Below are 19,401 nucleotides of genomic sequence, written 5' to 3' on the forward strand. Positions count from 1 at the left end.
CAGCTCAGGATTCCAGGATTTAGATGCTTCAGGTGAGACCGAGAGGGTGACAGAAGAGGTGGGGTGTTGCTTTACTGATTAGGGAGAATGTCACAGCTATACAGAGGGAGGACACCTTGGTGGGATCATGAGGCCATACGGGTAGAACTCCAGAACAGGGGCGGTGCAATCACACTGTTGGGGTTGTACTACAGACCTCCCAACAGCCAGTGTGAAGTGGAGGAACTGCTATGTCAGCAGATTATGGGAAGATGTAAAAACAACAGGTTGCTGTGATGGGTGATTTTAACTTCCCTAATATATACTTAAACAGGGACTTAGGAGGGCAAAAAGGGGGCATGTATGTCCTTGGCAGGCAGGATTAAGGAGAATCCCAAAGTTTTTTATACATATATAAGGAGGAAGAGGGTAACTAAGGAAAGAGTAGGTCCACTCGAGGACAGTGGAGGGAATTTGTGTTTGGAACCAGATGAGGTGGGTGAGGTCCTTAACGAGTATTCACAAAGGAGATGGATGTAGTGGCCGTTGAGTGTAGGAAGGAGGATGTTGACATTCTAGGACATGTTGAGATAAAAAGGGAGGAGGTATTGGAGGTTTTAAAAACAATTAAGGCAGACAAGTCCCCAGGACCAGATAAGGTCTAGCACAGAATACTGAGAGGGGTGAGGGAAGAAATTGAGGCCTTGGCCAAAATCTTTGTATTCTCTTTAGCCACCGGCAAGGTACCAGACAGCTGCTTAAGGGGAGAAGAGACAATCCGGGAAATTACAGGCCTGTGAGCCTTTCATCAGTGGTGGGGAAATTATTGGAGAAGATTCTTAGGGACAGGATGTCCTCATATCTGGAAGAGAATAGGCTTACTAGAAATAGGCAACATGGTTTTGTGAAGGGGAAGTCGTGTCTCTCAAAATTGATTGAGTTCTTTGAGGAAGTGACAAGAAAAATTGACCAGGGCAGTGGACGTTGTATACATGGACTTTAGTAAAGCCTTCGATAAGGTTCCTCATGGCAGGCTGATACAGAAGGTGAAGTCATATGGGATTCGAGGTGAGCTGGTAAGATGGATACAAAACTGGCTTGGGCATTGAAAGCAGTGGAAGGGTACTTTTCTAACTGGAGGTCTGTGACAAGTGGTGTTTTACCAGGGTCAGTGCTGGGGCCTCTGTTCTTTGTAATATATGTAAATAACTTGGAGAAAAATGTAGATGGTCGGATTAGTAAATTTGCAGATGATACAAAAATTGGGGAGTAGCAGATGGTGAGGAGGATTGTCAGAGGAGACAACAAGATATGAATCAGCTGGAGACCTGGGTCGAAAGATGGCAGATGGAATTTAACCCAGACAAATGTAAGGTGATGCGATTTGGCAGGTCTACTGCAGAAGGAAAGTATACAGTAAATGTTAGAGCCCTTAGAATTATTAGAATACAGAGGGATCTAGGCATGCAGATCCACGGTTCCCTGAAGGTGACAACTCAGGCGGACATGGTAGTCAAGAAGGCGTATGGCATGCTGGCCTTCATCAGTTGGGGTGTTGAGTATTGGAATTGGAAAATCATGTTGCAGCTGTTTAAGACTTTGGTTAGGCCGCCTTTGGAGTATTGTGTACAATTCTGGTCGCCACATTACTAGAAGGATGTTGATGCATTGGAAAGGGTGCAGAAGAGATTTACCAGGATGTTGCCTGGTTTGGAGGATATAGACTATGAAGAAAGGTTGAACAAACTTGAATTATTTACGTTGGAGCATCAAAGGATGAGGTGGGAGCCTGATGGATGTTTACAAGATTGTGACAGGCTTGGTTAGAGTGGATAGACAGTCTTTTTAAAAGAGATGTAAGGAGAAAGTTTTTCTTTGAGGGTGGTGAATACTTGGAACGCACTGCCGGAGGAGGTGGTGGAAGCAGATTCTATAACAATGTTCAAGAGACATTTGGATAGATACATGAATAGGCAGCGAATAGAGGAATATGGACCACATAGAGGCAAGAAAATATTAGATTAGAGCGGCACCTGTGTCGGCCTGTTTCTGAGCTGTACTGTTTTTTGTTCTATGATGTAAAGTGGCTTCAGTTTATGATAAGAAACTAAGAGGGGTGACAATCCAACTCAATTGCCACTCCTCCAGAAGTTGCAGGCCATTATGTCTCTGCACTGTTCGTAACCTGTTGTTAATGATTCCTGTTAAACTTTGGGTTCCATTCCAGTGCAATATCAATTCAACAAAAACCATGGGCCTACAGTTGATCCGTAGCTTGGTCTGGTCAGAGTTGAAACAATTTTCTTTATATTGGACAGCAGACAATGTCCCAATGCCAGCGAATTTTGCTGGGGAGGGTGAATAGGTGGGGAAACATCCCTTCAATGAGGGGGGTGGTGGGGGGTCCTCAATTTCAATTCAAGATTAGGGTACTCTTTATAAAAATGGCGTCCAATCTCTCTGGGCTTACTGGTGTGGTTAGGTCTTGCCCCCTTCAGAACCAGTGCAAAACTCACCACTCCCAAAAAATGGCGAAGTGTGGGAAAATTGCAATCTGATTGTGGCGCGAAACACTGGTTTTCTCGCCCGAAATAACACTTAGTCTTTTTTTGGGGGGGGAAATTCCACCCATTATATTTGGTCTCTGCTCCCAAATCATTGAGAAAGATTGTGATTAGCTGGGGCTCAAGCACTGATTCTTGCATTATCCACTATCACAGTCTGCCAATCTGAGGATGACTGTTTTCTGTCCGTTAATGAATTCTCAATTCATGTCAGTATATCACCATACTTTCTCTAATTTTATGTACTAACCTCTTCTGTGGGACCAACTCAAGCCTTCTGAAAATTCCTGTACACCAAGCATGATTTTCATGAATTGATGCTCAATCTGCCAATCATATCATTATTTTCTAAGTGTCCAGATATTTCAGTTTTTATTATAGATTCCAGTATTTTTCCCTGCTATTGATGTCAGAGCCATCCCTGTTCCTCTCTTCCCTCCTTGCTTAAATAGTACTGCTATATTTGTAACCTTCCAGTCTGCAAGAACCTTTCCTGAATCTATAGAATTTTAGGAACAGGCCTTTCAAGCCTGCTCCACCATTCAATGTGACCATGGTTGATCTGGTTGCGGTCTCAGTTCCGCCTTCCATCTGCTCCCATAACCTTTGTCTCCCTTATCTATCAAAAATCTATCTAACTCAGCCTTGAATAAATTTAAAGACTCAGCCTCCACTACTTTTTGGGGAAGAGAATTCATTCCACCTTCTAACAATCCTCAGAGGGAAAAAAAAAGTCCCATCTCTTGTCTTAAAATATGTCCTCTTGCTTCAGGCCACCTTTTGAAACATCCTGCTATAACCTCCTTAATAATGGATTCTAGCACTTTCCCTATGTGACGGATGTTAGGCTAACTGGCCTATAGTTTCCTGCCTCTCCTTAGAGCATTGGCAATTGCCTGATCTGCTGGGACCATTCCAGAACTGAAGAAATTTTGGAAGATTATAGCCAATGCATTTGCTATCTGTGCCACCAATTCTTTTAAGACTGTTGGATATAGGCTATCCAGTCCTGGGCAACTATTGCTTTAGAAGCAATCGTTTTCCTAGTATCCTTTTCCTAGTATTTGTGGTCATTTTAAGTTCATCCCTCCCTATCACCTCTTGATTTATAAAACATCTTTGAGGAGCTTTCTAAGTCTTCTCCCATAAGGAGACACACTGCTTGTCCAGCACCTCCACCATTTTTGTTTCTCAATCTATTCCCCAGACTCTCCCTCTGGACGTCGAATGCTAGCTTTAGTTGTTATTTTCATATTTAAATACTTGTGGAAACTCTTGCTATCTATTTTTATGTTACGAGCTAATTTTGTCTCTTACTTTTCTTTCTGCATCTTTATTATCTTGTGTTGTGCTTTGCTGGTTCTTAAAACCTGTCCAATCCTCTGACAGATTGTATAGCGTTTCTTTAAATTTAATACTACCCTTCACTTCCTTTTTGAAGTTGATCACCAATGCTTCCAATGTCTCTGCATCCCCCATCTTCAACACTGGAATGCAGATCATCAGGATTAGCTTAGGGTTTTAAAAAAAAGGGTGGCATGGACAAGTTGGGCCGAAGGGCCTGTTTCCATGCTGCAAACCTCTATGACCATGTCCAGGACATTTACCAATATGCAGTGCTATTAATTTCTCCAGTACTATTTTACTAATACTAATTTCTATCAGCACCTCATTCTCACTAATCCCTTAGTTCTCTGGTATTTCTGGGACACTTTTTGTATTCTCCTCCATGAAGATGGACAGTATTTGTTTAGTTTTTCTGTCATTTCTTTGTTTCCCTTGTAAATTTTCCTGTCTGTCTATAGTGGGCCACATTTGTTTTTGCTAAACTGTTCCTTGCATACCGCAGAAGCTTTTACAATCCATTTTTATGTTTCTTGCTAGTTTTTCTTTTAATTGTGCTTTCCCTTTCTGTATCAGTTTCTTGATCCTTCTTTGCTGAATTCTGACATGTTCCCAATCCTTGGCAATTTTTTAAGCCTCTTCTTTCGATATAATGCCCTTAAATTCTCTTGTTAGGCATGGTTGGATCACTTGCCCTTCTGGGTTTTTGTACCTCCAAAAGAATGTATCTCTGTTGTAAACCATGTAATAATTCTTAAATGTTAACCGTTGTCTTCTACCTTTTACTTTTTAAGGTAGCTTTCCAATCTGCGACAGTCAACTTGCCCCCTTACCATTTAAAACCCAAAAAAGCCCCAGTGGCTTAGGAAACCAGAAGAGCAGATTGGCCGAAATCACAAAACCAGGCAGTTAATCTGGGGAAAATGCAAGAATTCACCATTAAGGAAAGTGCAGGACATTAAGAAAAGCATTATACAGTGGTTAGCACTGCTGTCTCTCAGTGCCAGGGGCCAGGTTTGATTCCAGCCTGGGTGGGATGCTGTTGTGGAGAGCTGGTGCACTGCAGGCATTCTGTGATTCTAACTGAGTGGGACCAATATGCTTTTGTAAAAGGAAAGTCATGTTTGACAAATCTATTGGAGTTCTTATTAGAAGATGTAATGAACAGAATGTTTCAGGGGAAAACCAATCGTATGTATTTGTATTGTATTTGATTCTCAAAAGGGCATTCCGTAAGGTGCCAGACGTAACCTTGTGTTGGGTGTAATGTATTATCATGAGTAGAGAACTGGCTAACTAACAAAGAAAAGTGTCTGGGTAACTGGCTTACTTTCAGGTTGGTAAACTGTAACTAGTAGAGTGCTGCAGAGATCAGTGCTGGCGCTTCAACTATTTACAATCTACATTAATAACTTTGAAGGGACTGAGTGTATTGTGGCTAAATTTGCTGACAATACAAAGACAATGTGGGAAAACAAGTTGTGTGGATGATAGTCTGCAAGTGGATATACATAATGAGTGGGCAAATGGAGTAGAGTCATTCTGCAGCACAGGACGAGGCCATTTGGCCCATCGAAACAATGTTGATTTTCCATGGAGCAATCCAGTCAGTTCCACTCCCCAACTCAATCCCCGTAGCCCTGTGGGTTTATTTCTCAAGTGCCCATCCGGTTTCCTTTTGCAGTCATTGACTGTTTCTGCTCCCACCAACCTCATGCGCAGTGAATTCCAGGTCATTAGCACTCACTGGTTAAAAAGGTTCCTCCTTGCATTCCTCTTAAAATCCTTGTCAAAACTTTAAATCTGTGCCCCAGATTCACTTTGACCAGCTAATGGAAACCAGTTTTCCTTGTCTACCTCATTCAAGCCTCTCAATTTTGCATACTATCGAATCTCCCCTCAATCTCCTTTGCTCCCTGGGGAACAATCCCGATGGTTCCGATCTATATTTGTAACTAAAATCTGACATTCCTCAGACTCCTTCTGTACCCTTGCAGGACAAACATGCAAATTGAGCAGGATTGGCCATTCAGCCCCTCAAACCTGCTCTGCCATTCAATAAGGTAATGGCTGACCTATCTACCTTTGTCTCCACTGCTCTCTGGGGGGGAAAATTGTTCAAAGTATTCTAACCTCTGAGAAAAAACTCTCACCTCAGTCTTAAATGGGAAATCCTTATTTTTAAACTGTGTCCCATAATTCTAGTCTTTCTCCCACAAGGGGAAACATCTTTTCAGCATCCGCCATGTTAAGTTGTCTCGGGGTCTTGTATGTTTCATTAAGGTCATCTCTTATTGTTCTAAACTGCAATAGATACAGGCCCAACCTATCCAAAGCTTTCTCACAAGAGGACCCTCCAATTCCGGTTATCAGCCAATTGGCCCTCATTTATGTCCTTTCTTAAATAAAGAGAGCAACGCACTAAATGGGACTCTAGATGTGGTCTCACCAATGTGCTTTCCAGGTGTAGCAACATTTAGTTCCCCTGGAAATAAATAACATTCAATTTGCCTTTTTAATCACTTGCTTACTAATTTTTTGAGATTCATGTACCAGGGCACCCTGGTCCCCCTCTAATGTAAGGTTATCCACTTGGGTCAGAAGAATAGAAAGGCAAAATTTATTGAAATAGAGGGAGGTTAGAAATTGCTGCTATAGAGAAGAACATAAGAACATAAGAAATAGGAGCAGGAGTAGGCCATCTAGCCCCTCGAGCCTGCCCCGCCATTGAATAAGATCATGGCTGATCTGAAGTGGATCAGTTCCACTTACCCATCTGATCCCTATAACCCCTAATTCCCTTACCGATCAGGAATCCATCTATCCGTGATTTAAACATATTCAACGAGGTAGCCTCCACCACTTCAGTGGGCAGAGAATTCCAGAGATTCACCACCCTCTGAGAGAAGAAGTTCCTCCTCAACTCTGTCCTAAACTGACCCCCCTTTATTTTGAGGCTGTGCCCTCTAGTTCTAGTTCTAGAAGAATCAGGGTATTCTCGTACATGGATCTCAAAGTTAACATAAGAACATAAGAAATAGGAACATGCTGGTACAGCAAGTAATTCAAAGTAATGACTTTCCTATCAGAGTCCTACCACCTCATATGTTGCTGCTCTTTATTCCCAGCATTTGTTCCTGCGCTTGCCCAAACATAAGTATATTAATATTGGGGAAAGTACAGAGAATGGTTTCCTCAGTGTCAGTCTTTAAATTGTACATTGTTGAGTCCTTTTTCTCTAAACAATGGGTAAGTACACCTTTTGTTTGTTCTATTTAGACCAGGATAACCAGACAAGACCATCATACTGCTATTACAGTACTGGGGTTCTTTATTTTCAGTTACAGTTGTTCCAGTGATCACTCACTAGATGAGCCATGTACCTGGCAAACATCTCTAATCATTGTAATTTAATCATTGAACCACAGTGACTGGTTCGGTGTGAAAGTGTGGCGAAGGCAGATTCAATCGAGGCAGTCAAGACAATATTAGATGATTTGTTTCTATTCAAGTAATGTGCAGGGGTATGGGGAAAAGACAGGTAATGGCATAAAGTCATGAAGTTTGTTTGAAGAACCAGTGCAGACACAATGGGCCAAATGGTCACCACCTGCATCGTAGCAATTCTGAGACTTTGTAATTGGCCATTCTGATCTGTAAACTTTCAACATCATACTTCCAACATACTATTTTAATTTCTTACATTTTAGTCTCATTACTACCAGTTCACAAACATACAACTTGTTTATATTTGAATACACTTCAGGCTTAAAATATCAAAATATTTGGTAGTCACATTTAAATCAGTATCATTATACAGAAAACAAGCTTTAACGCTTGGGAAAGTGCACACCCCTCCAATTTTCATCTCCATTTCATTAGAGGTTACATGTAGAGTTCTGAATGCATCTCTGTTTTCAATGTTTAGACTGATATTAGAATTCATGAGAAATTTGCTGATATTTTTTCTTTTCCAGTATGAGGTGGAGGAAGGAGAAGAAGGTGAAGAGGAAGTAAGTGTACATTAACAACTTTATTTATTCGGCATGTTGTAGCTGTTATCCACCATTTTTCTCTTCAGGAAAAAGTTGCATTATTTATTTTGCCCTCAGAAGAAGACAACGAGTGACATTTTTCAATTGTCCCTTTCCAAATATCAGGTTGACGTTTTATTCACGTCTCCCTTGTTTACGTTAGTCATTATTTTGGTTATTTAAAAAGTGCAGTTTTCTGATTAACGTTTTGTCTTACTGGAAGAAATATAAAGTTTGTGGGTATAAATGCTTCTATACCAACTCCCCAGAAGAAAGTTGGTGATATGAATAGATTTGACAAATCCTTCTACCATTTTGTAAACTTGTTGATGTTGGACAAAGAGCAAGTTTGCAGTTGACATGATTGTTGCCTGATGTATTGTTTCCTGGCCCCAGTGAAGTTATTGAAGACTTGGTGACAGGCACTTGGAGAAATCACAATATAATGGTTTTGTAAAAGGGAGATGGACTTTGACAAGTCAATTACAGTTTTTTTTTGAGGATGTAATCAACAGGGTAGATACGGGGGAACCAGTGGATGTCGCCTATTTGGATTTTCAGAAGACATTTGATAATGCAAGATTAGGACTCGTGGGATTTGGGGTAATATAATAACGTGGATTAAGGATTAGTTGACCAATACAAAACAGGTAAAGCTTATTTTGAGGGTGACAGAGGATTACTAGTTTAGTGCCACAAGGATCAGTGCTTGGGCCTCAGCTACTTTTAATTTATATGAATGACTTGGATGAGCGTATTGATTGTAATGTATAATTTGTAGAGGATACTAAAATGGGAAAATAAGCTGTGGGGAGGATGAAAAAATTGGGAAAGAAAATGGCAGATGAGGTATAGCGTGGACAGGTGTGAAATTGATCACTTTGGTAAGAAGAATGGAAAAGCAAAATTTGTTTTAAAAGTTTATTCAGGTGGAATTGGGGTTTCTTGTACACAAATCGCAGGAAGTTAACACGAAGATAGAATAAACAATTAAGAAAGCAAATTGTAGTTGACCTTTTAATGCTGTGGAATAAAAAAAAAGGTGCTATTCATGCAGTGATGGGCATTGGTAAGAGCATACCTCGAACACTGCTCAATTTTAGTCTCTTTACTAAAGGAGGGAGATATTTTAGTTCACCAGATTGATTCCTTGGACTTCGGATAGATTGAGTAGAATGGGTCTTGTATTCACTGGAGAATGCAGAAGCATGAGTAATTATCTCAAAAGCGTATAAAATTCTTGAGTGTATGGCAGTGTAACTTTTTTTTCTGGGGGTATGGGGTCTCAGATGAAGAAGTTAACCATTTCACACATGTGAAATTTAGGGGGATGTGGATGTTCAGTTGATGAGTATGTTCGAGAGTAGGTTTTCAAGTACTAAGGAAATCAAGATATGTTGGAAAGTGAAATTGTTGTCCAAGTTCAGCCATTGTCTTATTAAATAGCAATGCAGGCTTGATGGGCTGCATGACCGTTTGCTGCTCCTATTTGTTATGTTGTTTAAGACATGTAATGCTATTCTGGACAGCCTGACTGAAACCGTACCTTTCCTGCAGGCTCTGCTCTCTTTTCTTTGATTTGGAGCAGGTAAAGTAATAGTTGGGCATGTGTTGTGCAGTAGGAATGGGCCAGTAGTGCTAGGTTTGCATTGATTCTGATGTGCATCTGTGTTGTAAGAAATGGAGCAACAGAGCTGCGCATGTGACTGCACTTGAAACTGGAATGTTGATGCTGGTGTGTAGCTGTAGGGAATGGAAGGATAGCACTTGTGTGCTGGTTTGGAAAATTAGCACGGGCATTGTGGCTATGTTATAGCTATTTGCATTTTATACAAAGGTGTTGGGGGGTGATTCTCCCCCCCAAAAAACTAAGTGCCCAATGAGCAGGAAAACAGGAGTTTGAGCGAGCTGAGGGGAATGAATCTCCGGGACTCAAGAGTCCCTCTCGTGAATCTCACCTGGGTGGGTGGGGGGGGGGGGGGGGGGGGAGCCTAAACCTGCTGGAGAGGCTGGAATCAGTGTGCTGAGTGGGTCACTGTGCATGCACCGATCTGTCAGTGGGGAGATTGGCACATAAGCACTGCCCCCCACCCCATGGCCAGCCCCGATAGCCGCCCTCCAGGTGTGAGGCTGATTGCATTGTAACAGGCCCCCTGCTGATATCTCACCCTTTGAGTTGGCATCTCAGAAAATTACACAGCACAGAAATAGTACAAATGCCTGTGTTGACTAATAAATCAGTCCTTCTTTCGTACACTTTCCCCAGAACCTTGCATATTTTTCCCTTTTGAAGTATATATCCAGTTGTCCTGCTAAGTTATTGTTGAGGTGTTTCCACTACCTTTTTAGGTAGTCTACTCCTGGCGGCAAGATATGTTGCACATATCAGAATTACCCCACTCCTGGCTTATTCAGTTATTTCCAATCGTATGAAAATATACTGGTAGTCTATTCTGTTGGTGGTGGAGGATGGGGAATTGGGTTATTTGAAAACCTGGTGATTGGAGTGCTCCACCCACACATCTGCTGAACAGGTGACAAGTTCATTGATGTTTTCGGGAAATTCCACAGAGCAAATCATTCCCATTGAAGAGGAAATTTGTTTTTAAAGTTTTCTGCTGTTTGCTATTTGGTGGGATTGAGGAAAGATTCCGTTTTTGCCACTCTGTAGGCATTTTGAATTACCAAGCTATGATCATGAAGACCCTGTAGAGATTAATCTGTTTGTGACACAAGCTTAAAATGTATTTTACTTAGAAGTAAGATGCTAACCAAATATTTCAGTTTCTCATTTTTTAAAACATGTAGTGTAGAGCAATGCAGGTATATAAACTTTTTGAATCACAGATGTTATGGCTTCCCCATTTTAAATTCATTTTCATTCGTATGCTAATTTGTGAAGAAGCATCCTACCCATTTTGTGTGCAATTATGAAATAGGCTCCTCAGTAGTTCAGCTGATTATTGATAAATAGCTGACTAAGAATACTTCAGGTTCAGTCGTAAACCTATGGTGAGTTAATTTCAACAGCAGGTTTACTACGGTTAGCCTTCATGCCTATGGACTAGGGAGGGGAATATATGGTGGGTGAAAGGTAAGCAGGAATGTGGATTCGAGGTTACAATCCGATCAGCCATGATCTTATTGAATGGGCAAGCAGGCTTCAAGGGCCAAGTGGTCTACCCCTGCTCCTAATTTGTGTATTTGCATGTGTAATCATGGTTTCTATCCATCCTTATTGTTTTGTTCCCTGCCTGGATGAACACATTTGTGGACTGAGGATTGAGATCTACTGTAATGTTGCTCATATAGAATAGCCTATTCTTGCTCATTGAGGCCACAGATGATGATGAAAATAAACTCTAGCGTAAGTACACAAGTGTGGCACTGGTGGACAGCAAAGGAAAAGATTTTTTAAAACATGTAGTGTAGAGCAATGCAGGTATATAAACAAAAATCAGCTGTTGTACAGACTTCTTTAAATCACCTTTTGGTATTAAGCTTATACTGGTCAAATTCCATGATTTACAAGGGAATTTGAGGCCTAGTATGGGCTTAGAGTGAATCAGAGTGTGCAATAACTTGATCAGACATGAAGATATGATTCAGTTAATTAATCTGAAGTCCTATATTCCATTATCAATTGTGACTTAAAAAAAATAGATTGCAACTTAGGAAACTGAGATGAGTTTGTTGGAGCATAGGTGTTTCTGATCAATACAAGCTGAGAGGCTAGGTGATTGAGAACTGAAACGTTACTAGAGGGAGGCAATTACACAAACAAGTTTATATAGGAAGTATTCATTATGATTGTGGGCGTAGGAATCAATGGATTTGGATTTTTGGGGGCAGCTTTTCTTAAAATAAAAAACACAGATGTCGACTGTCTAGTTGTACATTGATCTCCCCAGCTAATATTCTGTGTGCAAAGGTCTTTTTGCTCCCTGTAATGTTCTTGCTTAATTGTATGCTTTGTGTTACTGAGGGCTCCATGGAACTTCCCATCCTGCTGCTAGGAGAAATTATCATTTTCCCACCACAATTGCAGTTTCTTTAATTCAAACACCTATGCCAGTCCAGAAATGAGAACTATTAATAATTAATGGGCTACAATGCACAGTTGTGCCTCATAGAATCTGAGTGATATGCAGTGCCTTGTTCAGGAAACTTTCTTTGGCTCACATTGTGTTTGTTGAATTGGAAACTTGTTCATTGGGTCATTTCCATGTTGTGGAGAAATTTGGTGTTTGGAAAATCTTGCTACATATGGTGCATTTTCCTCTCATTCATTCAGAAAAAGTAACACATCTGAATTTTTTAAAAAGCTGCATCATTAACCAATGTTCTGTGATTGAGTTGAAGACCTGATGTGGCTATTCCAGTCAATCTAAACAATAGTGTCAAAGAAGAGGAAAGGAGTCATTATTTATGGCGAGTTTTAGATGTTAAAATGGCAGCTTGTGAAACACTGGGATGACCCACTTCAATTTGACTGAATAAATGGCATCAAATGCCATTGCCACTTTAATGATCTGAAACTTTCTCTTAACAGGATGATGATGATGCTGAAGAGGAGGGGGATGAAGATGATGATGCTGAGATCGATCCTAAAGTGAGTTTCTATTAGTTTGAATTTCATCAACAATCAATTTAGTCTAAATCTTAAATAGCAAACAATTGTAGGTGCTGGAAGTTTGAACCCACAACAAAAATGCTGGAAGCATTCAGCAAGTCAGTCAACTGAAAGATGCTGACTCGCCTATTGCTTGTTTCAAGTGTTTAATGCTTTGGTTTTAATTTTTCTCCTGTCCTCCTGTAAATATCCCTAAATTTCAGGCTGTCATTTAAATCTCATGGTGCATTGAGTCATAAAGTTTGTTTCACAAGCAGTTGAATTACAGTGTTGCTTTTAAAAGAAACAGCAACAAGTTAAATTGCTCTTTTTGTTTGTTAGCCTGTCTACTTTGTTAAAACTTTACAAATCGATAGGGTTCACTTCCTTGTCCTCCTGATAAATTGTTGCTTTAGATAGCTGAGTCCAATTTAAAACTGTAATTTTCATTCCACTCTTTTTGTAACTTATGTATGGCTCCAGGTTCATTAGTGAAACATAATTACTTAAGATTTGGTAAGCAAACAATGCCAGAAGGAACCTATCTGGAAAGCAACATACAGGTTTAGTTAATTGCTTCCTGATTTGTTTAGATGCTACCAGCATTTGAAATTGCATCTTTTTTCTGAACCCTTTGTAATGAATGGATTGTTATCCAAGTTGGACTGTAAAAGTACAGCACGTTGATCTTATTTACCTGGGAATCTTTATGTATAACTCTGATTTAAACCAGTTACTTTATTACTGACCATCACTCCAAGGCAGTCAGCCATCAGCTAGAGTTAATCAATAGTTTTCAGGTATTTTTTTGGAGAAGAGAGGCGATTAAGGGTATTATCACTAGACTATTCATCCAGAAACTCAGCTAATGTCCTAGGGATCCAGGTTCATATCCAGTCACAGCAGGTGGTGGAATTTGAATTCTGTAAAAAAAAAAAAATCTGGAATTAAGAATCTGCTGATGCCCATGAAACCATTGTTGTTTGTCATAAAAACCCATCTGATTCACTAATATTCTTTAGGGAAGGAAATCTGCTATCCTTACCTGGTCTGGCCTATATATGACTCCAGAGCCACACCAATATGGTTGACTCTCAACTGCCCTCTGAACAAGGGTAACTAGGGATCATAGAAACCCTACAGTGCAGAAGGAGGCCATTCGGCCCATCGAGTCTGCACCGACCACAATCCCACCCAGGCCCTACCCCCACATATTTACCCGCTAATCCCTCTAACCTACGCATCCCAGGACTCTAAGGGGCAATTTTTAACCTGGCCAATCAACCTAACCCGCACATCTTTGGACTGTGGGAGGAAACCAGAGCACCCGGAGGAAACCCACGCAGACACGAGGAGAATGTGCAAACTCCACAGACAGTGACCCGAGCCGGGAATCGAACCTGGGATCCTGGAGCTGTGAAGCAGCAATGCTAACCACTGTGCTACCGTGCCGCCCGGATGGGCAACAAATGCTGGCCAACCAGCGATGCCCAAGTCCCGTGAATGAATAAAAAAGAATATGGTGAGACTAGAAGGGCAGTCTTAATTACCCATTCTCGATTTTCCCCGCTGGAATTAAGAGTCAAACATAGTGTCGCACAGGAGCCGGGTTTAAACCAGTTTAGGTAGGAAGCATTTGTCAATCATTTTTCTGGTGCTAACTCACCAGCAGATTTGTCGCATTCAGTTTCCCAACTTACAATGGGATTTGATTTCAAAACTTCTGGGTTATTGCTCCACCCCCATAACTACTAAACTGCCATAGCTTAGTAAAGAACATACTGTTTAGTTTGTGGAAACTGGTATGTATTGAACTAAGCATTAGCAGCATGCTGAAATGTATTGCATATGTTAATTAATAGCACCATGAGTCACTCATGGTGTTTTTAGGTTCAGGTTTTTCTTCTGTCTGGTCCTTGTGAGCTGCTGCAGTGTCCATGCTTGCAAATCTAAAGTTAAAGCCCAGTAAGTAATATTATTTAGGAGGCAAACCTTTGTCTCTTCAGATTTGTTGCTCTATGCAGCATCTGACAATTATTATTTTCTCAACTTCAAAATATAACTTAACAATGGTGTTGAAGAACTTGATGTTTCAATGCAGGTTTGCAAAGTAAATGGTCCCCTACCTTGCCACAGTGTTTGCTGGTTTAGTCCTCAAATTAACATAAGAACATAAGAACATAAGAAATAGGAGCAGGAGTAGGCCATCTAGCCCCTCGAGCCTGCCCCGCCATTCAATAAGATCATGGCTGATCTGACGTGGATCAGTACCACTTACCCGCCTGATCCCCATAACCCTTAATTCCCTTACCGATCAGGAATCCATCCATCCGCGCTTTAAACATATTCAGCGAGGTAGCCTCCACCACCTCAGTGGGCAGAGAATTCCAGAGATTCACCACCCTCTGGGAGAAGAAGTTCCTCCTCAACTCTGTCTTAAACCGACCCCCCTTTATTTTGAGGCTGTGTCCTCTAGTTTTAACTTCCTTACTAAGTGGAAAGAATCTCTCCGCCTCCACCCTATCCAGCCCCCGCACTATCTTATAAGTCTCCATAAGATCCCCCCCTCATCCTTCTAAACTCCAACGAGTACAAACCCAATCTCCTCAGCCTCTCCTCATAATCCAAACCCCTCATCTCCGGCATCAACCTGGTGAACCTTCTCTGCACTCCCTCCAATGCCAATATATCCTTCCTCATATAAGGGGACCAATACTGCACACAGTATTCCAGCTGCGGCCTCACCAATGCCCTGTACAGGTGCATCAAGACATCCCTGCTTTTATATTCTATCCCCCTCGCAATATAGGCCAACATCCCATTTGCCTTCCTGATCACCTGTTGTACCTGCAGACTGGGCTTTTGCGTCTCATGCACAAGGACCCCCAGGTCCCTTTGCACGGTAGCATGTTTTAATTTGTTTCCATTGAGATAGTAATCCCATTTGTTATTTCCTCCAAAGTGTATAACCTCGCATTTCTCAACGTTATACTCCATTTGCCATATCCTCGCCCACTCACTCAGCCTGTCCAAATCTCTCTGCAGATCTTCTCCGTCCTCCACACGATTCACTTTTCCACTTATCTTTGTGTCGTCTGCAAACTTCGTTACCCTACACTCCGTCCCCTCCTCCAGATCATCTATATAAATGGTAAACAGTTGCGGCCCGAGTACCGATCCCTGCGGCACGCCACTAGTTACCTTCCTCCAACCGGAAAAACACCCATTTATTCCGACTCTTTGCTTCCTGTCGGATAGCCAGTCCCCAATCCACTTTAACACACTACCCCCAACTCCGTGTGCCCTAATCTTCTTCAGCAGCCTTTTATGGGGCACCTTATCAAACGCCTTTTGGAAATCCAAAAACACCGCATCCACCGGTTCTCCTCCATCAACCGCCCTAGTCACATCTTCATAAAAATCCAACATGTTCGTCAAGCACGACTTTCCCCTCATGAATCCATGCTGCGTCTGATTGATCGAACCATTTCTATCCAGATGCCCTGCTATCTCCTCTTTAATAATGGATTCCAGCATTTTCCCTACTACAGACGTTAAGCTGACCGGCCTATAGTTACCCGCCTTTTGTCTCCTTCCTTTTTTAAACAGCGGCGTAACATTAGCCGTTTTCCAATCAACCGGCACTACCCCAGAATGCAACGAGTTTTGATAAATAATCACTAACGCATCCACTATTACCTCTGACATTTCTTTCAATACCCTGGGATGCATTCCATCCGGACCCGGGGACTTGTCCACCTTCAGTCCCATTAGTCTACCCAGCACTGCCTCTCTGGTCACATTAATTGTATTAAGTATTTCTCCTGCTGCCAACCCTCTATCGTTAATATTTGGCAAACTATTTGTGTCCTCCACCGTGAAGACCGACACAAAAAACTTATTTAAAGACTCAGCCATATCCTCATTTCCCACTATTAACTCCCCCCTCTCGTCCTCCAAGGGTCCAACATTCACTCTAGCCACTCTATTCCTTTTTATATATTTATAAAAACTTTTACTATCATTTTTTATATTAATTGCTAGCCTAGCTTCATAGTCTATCCTTCCTTTCTTTATCGCTTTCTTAGTCTCTCTTTGTTGTTTCTTCAATTTTTCCCAATCACTTGTTTCTCCACTATTTTTGGCCACTCTGTACGCAGCTGTTTTTATTTTAATACTCTCCTTTATTTCCTTCGTTATCCACGGCTGGTTCTCCCTTTTCTTACAATCCTTGTTTTTTGCTGGAATATATTTTTGCTGAGAACTGAAAAGGATCTCCTTAAAAATCCTCCACTGTTCCTCAGCTATCCTACCTGCCAGCCTGCTCTCCCAGTCTACCTTAGCCAATTCATCCCTCATCCTATCATACTTCCCTCTGTTCAAACAGAGGACACTGGTTTGAGACCAAACTTTCTCCTCTTCCATCTGAATCAGAAATTCGACCATATTGTGGTCACTCGACCCAAGAGGGTCCTTCACAATAAGATCCTTAATTCTACCTACCTCGTTACACAATACCAGATCCAAAATAGCTCGTTCCCTCGTCGGTTCCGTAACATGCTGTTCAAGGAAACTATCCCGACAGCATTCTAAGAACTCTTCCTCCATTCCACCCTTACCGACTTGAGTCTACCAGTCAATGTGCATGTTGAAGTCCCCCATGATTATTGCCGTTCCGTTTTTACACGCATCCCTTATCTGCTTGTTTATAGCCCTCCCTACCTCAACATTATTATTTGGGGGCCTATATACCACACCTACTAGTGTCTTTCTCCCTCTACTATTCCTCATCTCTACCCATAATGATTCCACGTTTTGTTCCTCAGAGCCTATGTCATCCCTCAGTCCTACCCTGATATTATCTCTAAATTCAATCAGTCTTTGTAATATTGGTTCCTGTTGCCAATAATATTTCAGTTTCTTGTGAATTTTGCCAGTCTGATCCTTTTCTTTAATGCTTACAGTTTGTTGGACAGAACTGCATTATCCTTTTAAAATTTACATCTGATCATGACCTTAAAACATTGACTATGAAGTTTTGATTATGAAGTTTTATTACTGACCATCACTCCAAGGCAGTCAGCCACCAGCTGACTGTTAATCAATCCTGTTGTATGTAGTCAGTCTGCAAACCTAAAGCATCCCATTGTTTGTGACGACCTAATTTAAGTTACTGATAATCTAAAATCTGCCAAATAGCATGTTTTGGTACAGTAGTTGAAATGAATAAATGCCTTTACTTTTATAATCCTACTTGTATTACTTGCATGTGATCTTGAATTTTGTCCGACTATTTGTTAATTTAAGAGTTCGTGAAGGTAGGACATGCTGTTCATGCAGGAGTAGCAGTTGTATTGATGCAAGGCTGTACATCCTGATTGAATCATTTTAGACTTGAGGTTTTCTGTTGTAATCACAAGTTTTTAAATTGACTACAAGTATGACTCTCATTAATGTTTCTCATACACTGACATTCAACTTTCATAAAAATTTTGAGCTGTTTCCCTATTCACAGTAAAAGCCTCAACAATATACCATTGATGCATAAGTGGCATGTGCTACCAAAGGTATTTTTAGAAGTAAGTTTTCAGAAATCAATTCTGTAACCTGAGAAATGATAAACTCACCTTGTCTGTGAAAGGAGAACAGTAAGAAGTCTCACAACACCAGGTTAAAGTCCAACAGGTTTATTTGGTAGCAAATACCATAAGCTTTCGGAGCACTGCTCCTTCGTCAGATGGAGTGGAGTGTGAAAGGAGAATGCAGTGCACTTTCGGAAGTAGAATTTAGGGCATTGATGTAGCATTTTAATCTTTTAGTGGTTTAAAGAAGAAACCATTACCATTCGGCAATTGGGAGAATACAAAATTACCTCATTATTTGGAGATGTCATAGTTAGTAACTGACTTTCAGATTTGTTTTAAAATCTTAATTTAAATTCTGCTCCTTGACTCATTTCTAGCTATCTTTTTACTGATTCTACTAACATAATTCAACTGTTAATTTATGTAATCATTAATGTTCCTTGCTGTAGCTGCTAACCAACTTTATTCATTACATCAAAATACAACACAGCATGCTCCAGATGAGTTGACTAGATGAAAAGTTCCATTGTTTGCAGTTGCTAATATGAGGAAGCAACTAAAATGATGCTTGTGTCATTCGCAATTCATAACTGAATTTTAATGCTTTCTGAAGTGGCTCGGGTTTTTAACACTATGCAGTACAATTTCTTTGCAGTTGCTTTAATGTTCCCTAAGCCGCTTATCCCAATGGAGATTTTTTGTGGTCTTTACGTGGGGTTCACTTAATTTCCTCTAATTTTAAAGGTAATTTAAGCAAAGTAAAATTATCATAATATTGAGTCAAATTTTGGTAGAAGCAGATGAAATCCATTGTGTTCACTAGCTTTGAAAGCTGGCAAGTGCTTTCTCACAGTAAGAAGTGCACAGGGCAGGGTCTCTATATTGCTTGTCATCTTTTAGGAGCAGAAGAATCAAAGAATATCATTAATAGGATCTTAGCCCATATAGTTTCTCTATTGCATGAAACCGTTTTCGTCATATCTGGTTGTCTGTAATTCTCGTTTGTAGCTCTACAAATTTCTCGATGTATATAGCAAATTGGTTGATACTGCAGAGACCTTTGAAGTACAGCTGTAACTAATTTTGAAGAAGCAGATGGAATAAGAAATCTCTGGGTGAAGTTCCTGATGTCCACTCATCTGTAATGTAATCTTTAAAGAATTCATGTTCCTCCTTGATGTCAATATTAATAATCAGCTTTTCTTCCAAATTCCATACATCATAATGCCTTTTACAGTTAGTTTACATTTCCATCAACCTGTCACAATCAGTAGATGATTTTA

General features: G+C 40.7%; 1 protein-coding gene across 2 annotated transcripts in view; it reads left to right on the forward strand.

Moving 5' to 3' along the window:
• The window catches only part of nap1l4b (nucleosome assembly protein 1-like 4b), a 107,877-nt gene that overhangs the window by 79,452 nt on the left and 9,024 nt on the right, over window positions 1-19,401 (forward strand). For both annotated transcript variants that reach the window (XM_078220495.1, XM_078220494.1), the window contains exons 13-14: window positions 7,865-7,900; window positions 12,474-12,533. In XM_078220495.1, coding sequence (XP_078076621.1) covers window positions 7,865-7,900; window positions 12,474-12,533 — 96 coding nt within the window. The remainder of the gene's footprint in view (window positions 1-7,864; window positions 7,901-12,473; window positions 12,534-19,401) is intronic.

This window comes from Mustelus asterias, chromosome 9, assembly GCF_964213995.1.
Source record: "Mustelus asterias chromosome 9, sMusAst1.hap1.1, whole genome shotgun sequence".
NCBI classification, from domain to species: domain Eukaryota; kingdom Metazoa; phylum Chordata; class Chondrichthyes; order Carcharhiniformes; family Triakidae; genus Mustelus; species Mustelus asterias.